A 7,207-nucleotide genomic window follows, 5' to 3' on the forward strand; every position below is an offset into this window, starting at 1 on the left:
ACTTACCGGGCGATGGATATTAATTTGGGTTGATTTTCAGATCATCCGATTATCCATCGAGAGATGGATGCCGATATTTATCGATATGCAAGGACTAGATCAATGTGTTGTCTAAATATGCTATGAATGTTGTGCACATTCACTAATGTGGAAAGGTAGACATTGTGAACTTTATGACCTATATTCCCATGTTGATCATGGTGACAAGTGACCTCTGTGAACCGTGGCACACTAGACACTTTATAAACATCCAAAATCCATATCTGACACAGATCTATTATGACTTCATGACATTCAAAACAACAATGTCATTCTAGGTAGCAAACAACAAAAAATTAGAAGAAAATAATCTAAAGACACATCAATTAAAAAAAACCTCAAGATCCGTAAATGTGCATAAAAAAGACTGGAATTTCAACAATACCTTACATTTTTTCAAGTTTCTCTCTCATTTCTGAAAGATTCAGCTTTGATTTCACCGGATTTTAAAGAAGAAGAAGCAAGTTTCAGAAGAGAGAGAAATCGTGTAAGAGAGAGAAAGCTCTGTCGAAGAGAGAGGAAGAGAGAGAGAGACCGAAATAAGGGAAGGAGAGAGGAGAGAGAAATCCTAAGTTTTGACATTAAAAAAATTAAATCTAAAATAATAATATAAGGCATTTTGGTCATCAAACATTTGAGAGGGTATAATAGAAGTGGATTTTTTTTTTATTTAGGGAAGGATAGAGATAGAAATACATGTAACATATTAAGGGTAAATCAGATAAACCCCTCTTTTACGATGTATGCATATTTTTACGACAGATTTATAAATTAATTTATTTATCGATAAATTTGTTCTTTTATAGAATTAAAGAAAATATTATTCGAGAGCGTAACCAAACCTTTTCACGAGAGTGTTGAGAGATTTGAGGTACGAATAACATGCGTATGAGTTTTTTTGGGTAATGGAGTGTTTTGATAAGAGGTCTAAACTAATCTCGAATCCAGGATCAAACCATATAATTGGAATTATGTTTTTCTCTCTAATTTGAAGCTCGAACTCGAGGAACTGGTAAATGATCTTGAAAGCGATTTCACTAAAAAAATTTATGAAGTATTTGATTTGAGCATTATGAAAAAGCATATTTTTCAACACAAGTTCTTGAATTTGCTTGGTATATTATGTGGTTACATCGTCAATATCAACAAAGATAAGCTTCCTGGTCGGGTCCAATTGGAGAAACTTGAATAGGAGATGGATAGCTACAACGGTTTAAAAAAAAACAGAAATTTTTTGCGTTTTATATTTAAAAATAGTTGTTTCCAAACATTTTAAAAAATTGCTGTTCCATTAATATTATTTAATTTTTTAGGGCATTACCTAATTACCATACTACGGGAAAACTCGAAATGTAAATTTTAAGAGGATTGAGTTAATGGGCTTAGAGTCTCCGGCCCAGTAGTTCACATCCTCAATACATTTGCCTTCGTTGTTTCCTAAACCCTAGAGCTTTCTTTTTGCGAAGCCGCTTGCATCGTGAGCCTTCTCGCCGTCTGCTAGGGTTTACGCTCAGACCTCATCTTCTTCTTCTTCTCCGAGATTTTCTGCAAATAATCATGGTGAGATTTCGTGCTTTTCATCTCTTTCGTTTTGTGTAATAGTGTTTATTTTGCCTTGGAAGGTTTCCGTGTTCTGGTTTTGGAGGATTTGGATTCGAGATTCTGATTTTTTTTTAATTCGGATCTGCGGGGTTTGTCAGGTTCTGCAAAACGATATCGATCTGCTCAACCCTCCGGCTGAGCTTGAGAAGAGAAAGCACAAGCTCAAGCGTCTCGTCCAGTCCCCTAACTCCTTCTTCATGGTACGTATTTTGTTTTGCTTTAGTTTAGGTTTCTGGAATTCGGTGGTCAATCGTTTAAGGGAACCTTGTGTTCGTTTGATTTTCGTAGAAAGAGGCTATATACATTGGTAAAATCGGATCTACTCCATAAGGATCTGATTTCGAATTCCTGATTTTGCAGGACGTGAAGTGCCAGGGATGCTTCAACATGTGAGTTTTCAATCATCCTTGATAGAGTCTCTTCTTCTAGATTAGGTTATGTCTTAGGGTCACCTTGAAAAATTGTCTTGAACAGAAGATTCGTGGAATTGTGAATAATGATTCACATGGATATCTGTAATGCAGAACCACTGTGTTTAGCCACTCTCAGACAGTTGTGGTGTGCGGAAACTGCCAGACAGTGTTGTGCCAACCCACCGGCGGTAAAGCTAGGCTCACTGAGGGCTGTTCTTTCAGGAGAAAGGGAGATTGAGGTTACAGCCCCATGAAAAGGTGCTCAATGTGGGTTTTGTCTTAGATTATGGAAGGAAGCATATGTTTTTTAGTTTATATTTTCTTGCTCGGTAGTTGTAATGTCTATGGTGTTTGAACCATAAATTTCCATGAATCTTATTTCTCGTCCTCTTCAACATTGTTTGCCTGCCCTATTTTGATGAATTGGTTTGTGGCATGTTTCATATTATGACAACTTGGTGTCCAATTTCATTATGATTCGTTCTTGACTGTCACTGATGGATTGTTTGTTATCCTAAGTTCTTGAGGTCAAATCATGAACCCATTGTCCAGGCTTTTGGTCTCTCTTAAAAAAGGATGGTTTTTTGGGTTGTAAATGAGAAACACAATCATGGTAATCTCTTCTGTACATTTCTTTTGATCAAACCGGAAATAAATTGAGAAATCATGTTTGGAATTATCTATTGTTAGAGATTAGGGTTGGACATTTTTGTTCTGGAATTCAGTTATGCTCCAATCCAAATTTGTACACACGAGTCCAAGCTTGATACAACAGACTATCTAATGACATATGGATTGTTGTTATGTAAGTAGGTCTGTCTCAGATTATCTGGAATTCCTTTCCTTCCATGTGGTATATGTGACGAACTGCCATACTATCATGACTGCACATTTCATTGGAGGTGATTTCCATCAGAGACCACTAGTTAGGGTTTTCCTTTATGCCAAAGTGGCTTAAACTCGCCGTAAGTATAGAATGGGTCGCTTGACATCGAAGAAAAGGTGATCTCGTGTCTCCACGCTCAGGTTCCAAAAAAAACATAGCGGGTCAACTTGAAGCCCCCGCGAGAGTAGTGTGTCCATCCGACATCTATTACGGCAGAAAACCCAACAAATAGAGGCATGCTTAGGAGTTGCGTGCTTTGCCCGGACCGTTTTATGCCACGGAACTCTCCTCTCCGGCATTATTGAAACGCGAGAGGACCACACACCCTTGGCATCACACTTATCCCTAAGTTTTCCGTTAGTAATCCAGAATTTTTCATCGGTATGTGATGAGCGCGAAAGGGTTCTGACTTGTGAGGAAAAACTGCAACCGAAGTATCAAATCTGATCGCGGAGCCCTGAGTTGTCAAACTCCGTCTCGATGAATGTCAGCAACATACGAGTGAGTGTTTGTGTACCCGCAATGGTGCAGGTCCTGAACTACCTAGGTAGCCGATTGAAGGACCAAAGGGAGTCCAATTTTCTTGCCAAAATAATGTGCTCTTGCCATCGCCGGCTCTGATGTGTAATTAGGAGAGGGGCATCTGGTAAAGCTTGAGGAGTTTTCTAAACGACCATGAATGCCTTGGTAAGGGGTTAACCTTCCAGAAACCTCTTCGTCCTATTAAGTTTCCTTGATCCAAGCTACACATAATGATTCATTCTTAAAGAATATCTGTCAAACCAGTTTCAGCTCACATATATTATTTTAAACTTGTATATTTCGTAAACCTAGTCCTCCTTCCCCTTTGGGAGCAGGAACTATATCCCGAGCTATCTTGTGTCCATGGGTAGAGTCTATCACACCTTTCCAAAGGAAAGAAACGCAGTTGGAATTTAACAAGGTCTTTGAACAACCGCCACCTTAGGCTTTTGTAGCTCCTCCGGCTTTCACAAGGTCTTTGAGCGCCTTCAAAATCTGCGGCTCCCTCATTCCATATCCAAGTTGACACACCTCTCTAGTCTCTATGCCCATATCTGCATATCGTTTATACAAATGAAAACCGTACATTGAATTGGAAACGGAGAAAGGAAATTAGTGGCGAGTATTTAAAGATAACAACGAATTAGTTGTAAGCCAGAAAGCTCCTCCATTTTTAACATTCGAAAGAAAAGGCAGAGGAAAGTATTTTAACTTGTCCATAAGTCTCCCACAGGTTTTGCTCAAAAATTTTGTCAGTCCAATGACCTCCGATTACCCGCGGAGTGCTAACAAACCTAATTACTTTAGGCACAGTGCAAGAGAAGGGATATCGAGTTCCCATACCACACCTCAAATCAGGTAAAGTTCACAATATGATGCCAAAACACGACAAACGATGAAGACATTCTCTACAAAATATTCTGTCTGATAATATTAGTTGCAGTAAAATCCGACATAAGTTCTCTATCAAAGGGAAAAGCCAGCAAAAAGATTACCATAACAGAGACCAGAAATTTTTATGCTTTCACATCCAAGACAGGGAACTAGCAAACTCCCAACATCATCCGATAACTGGAATCCAGGAGGCTTCTAATGAATAAAAAGCGATGAAAGACGAGGAAAAAAAAAGATCTGTAAACAGATTTGAGGCAACCATTCAATATGAAAGAGATCAATCCGGAAAAAATTAATTTAAAGGCATGGACTTCAAGCGAAACAGCTTAGACAATGGTTGTACGGAAGAGCACAGCCATGAGAAACGAATGTAGAAAAACAACTGCAAGGGCGCCAATAAGCACATACCCCATTAATCTTCATTAACAAAATGCAGCTTCGATATCACTATATCACATATTTCCTACAGCATCTCTCTTTTTAGATCTCTGAAAGAAAGCTGTCATGGCTTCTTATTTTTCTAGGTACAGCAACAAAGAGACATGCACTCTTCGCACATTCATGTATCCCGGAATCGAATATATTCAGAGACACAATCAAGCTCTTAGTTTCATTCCCAAAAAGGAAAATCTAAAACAGGAAAATGGAATTGCTAATGTAACGATCACCACTGTCACGGAAGCAAACGTCCAACAGTTAAAAATCACGAGGAAGATAGAAAGCGTTTACCGTATCTCGCCCACATCTGAGGCTGGATCCCACTGCATTCGCGGACCAGGATCGGGAATGTAGGGTTTAGGCTCTTAAAGTCGTCGTAATTCTTCTCTACAAAACGTCCTAAACAAAAAAAAAACAACAAAAAAGGAAACGCGAGATGATCCAGTGAATCACCGATCAACACACGAAAAGAGAGCGAAGGCGGGGGGGAACCTGGTGGAAGCGCTCTCAGGAGAAGACTGGCAGAGCAGAATCCGGAGCTCCTTCATACTTCTCGATAGATCTCCTCTCCAACCCATGGGGGAAAATCACTCGCACCTATTTCACGCGTACACCACAAAAAACATAACACTTTTTTGTTTGAAAAGATGAAATTAACCTTAATGAATACACGATATTTATCCGTTCAAAAACAACTTCGTTATTACGACTTCGTAATTAATTCTAAATATAGTTACAATTGATTCTAAAAAAGGTGGCAAAAAAATCATCTGTCTTATTTTAGTGGTATATCAGTTATATATTAGTCGTAATAAAGTCGTAAAAAATAAAACGAAAAGGGTATTTCGGACTTTTTCAACCGAAAAGTGGGTTAAAATTGAAATTATTTTTTTTCGGTGGTGTACGCTGAAATAGGTGCGACCCAAGTGGGTTATTTGAGTAAAATTCCCAATCCATGGCTCGGGTGGGCGATCGGTGGAGTTCGGTTTAATCGGGTTCGATTATTTCAGATTTGGGTATTTCGGGTTCGAAATATTTATATCCAATCGGGTATATTATTTTAATCGGTTCGGATTCAGGTTCGGTTCGGATCGGGTTCGGTTCGGTTTATCCAAAAAATCGATTAAAAAATTCAAACAATTATCTTATAAAAATAACAAAAACAACATTAAAATACATCCAAATTTCGTTTTTTTATATACTATGATTATAAAACAATATCATTATACTATTTTTTCTAATTAGATTTAGAATATATTAAATATTAATTGATGACATATAGATGGATAAACGGATATTTTCGGTTATGGTTAATTCGGGTTCGTTTTATTCGGTTTACGGTTATTTCGGTTCAGATATTTCGGGTTTGAAATATTCATATCCAATCGGATATATTATTTTAATCGGTTCAATTCAATTCGGATATTTATCGGTCAGGTTCGGTTCGATTATTCGGGTTTGGATATTTTGCCCGCTCCTAGCTCCTCTCTCGATCCTCGACACAGCAACAGCCGCAAACGAAAACGAACAACAGAGGAAACACGTTGAATGTGGCTTGTACTCCAAGGAAATAATGTAGTGGGCCTAGATCAGACATTGCAAATTCTCCATGCATAGACTGTATGATTTCACGTAGAAGAGTTGAGGTAGATGCCGTGAGGATGATGTCATCCACGTAGAGAAGAAGGAATGCTTGTCCTGAGGTTCGCCGAAGTATGAACAGCGAGGGATCGGATTTGCTGAGTATAAATCCAATTCGGTGGGCAAAGGTGGCAAAACGGTGAAACCACGCCCTCGGAGCTTGCTTTAAACCATATAGTGAACGTCGGAGAAGACAAACGTGGTCGGGTTTGGTCTTGTCCGCAAAGCCCGGTGGTTGGTGCATGTACACGGTTTCGGTGAGGTTACCATGCAAGAAGGCATTCTTCACGTCGAGTTGATGGATTGGCCATTCGTGAGATAGAGCATGACTCAACACAACCCGGATTGTCGCCGGTTTCACGACCGGACTGAACGTGTCACCGTAATCTAGGCCGGGTTGTTGCGATTTCCCATTTGCGACCAACCGTGCTTTGTATCTTGCATGAGAGCCATCCGCCTTGAACTTATGCCTGAAAAGCCACATAGAACGAACAACGTTAACCCTCGGGGGGCGGGGAACCAAGTCCCACGTCCCATTTTTAATAAGAGCACTATGTTCCTCCATCATCGCTGCTCTCCAATGAGGGTTTTGAAGAGCAGAAAGATGTGATTTTGGCAATGGTGAGATCGGGTCAACTAGGAGAGAAAGGACCTGTTTGGGTTTCGAGATACCGGATTTGCTCCGAGTTCTCATGGGGTGGTGTGTACTAGTGTCGGAGACTGTGGGTTGTTGTGGAGGTAAGGGCAAGGGCGAGTTATGTGGCACTGTCGG

At 39.6% G+C, this 7,207-nt stretch overlaps 1 protein-coding gene and 1 long non-coding RNA gene across 2 annotated transcripts; one reads left to right on the forward strand and one right to left on the reverse strand.

Annotated features, from left to right (window-relative positions):
- Positions 1 to 1,448: 1,448 nt before the first annotated feature.
- On the forward strand, positions 1,449 to 2,528 carry LOC104799991 (40S ribosomal protein S27-2). Its single transcript, XM_010522691.1, has 4 exons — positions 1,449 to 1,599; positions 1,740 to 1,841; positions 2,002 to 2,030; positions 2,166 to 2,528. Exons 1-4 carry the CDS (start codon positions 1,597 to 1,599, stop codon positions 2,290 to 2,292), a joined length of 261 nt encoding a protein of 86 aa, XP_010520993.1. The 5' UTR covers positions 1,449 to 1,596; the 3' UTR covers positions 2,293 to 2,528.
- A 1,165-nt stretch (positions 2,529 to 3,693) lies between these two features.
- On the reverse strand, positions 3,694 to 5,389 carry LOC104799992. Its single transcript, XR_769667.1, has 3 exons — positions 5,287 to 5,389; positions 5,086 to 5,193; positions 3,694 to 4,016 (listed from the first exon to the last, which is right to left on the reverse strand). It is a non-coding gene; the product is annotated as an uncharacterized LOC104799992 (long non-coding RNA).
- Between the last annotated feature and the right edge of the window lie 1,818 nt (positions 5,390 to 7,207).

This window comes from Tarenaya hassleriana, unplaced genomic scaffold (genome assembly GCF_000463585.1).
Source record: "Tarenaya hassleriana unplaced genomic scaffold, ASM46358v1 Cleome621, whole genome shotgun sequence".
Taxonomy (NCBI): domain Eukaryota; kingdom Viridiplantae; phylum Streptophyta; class Magnoliopsida; order Brassicales; family Cleomaceae; genus Tarenaya; species Tarenaya hassleriana.

Coding starts and splice junctions, on each gene's coding strand:
- LOC104799991 (XM_010522691.1), top strand. Junction 1,842..2,001: donor CCCCTAACTCCTTCTTCATG/GTACGTATTTTG, acceptor CTGATTTTGCAG/GACGTGAAGTGCCAGGGATG. Junction 2,031..2,165: donor TGCCAGGGATGCTTCAACAT/GTGAGTTTTCAA, acceptor TCTGTAATGCAG/AACCACTGTGTTTAGCCACT.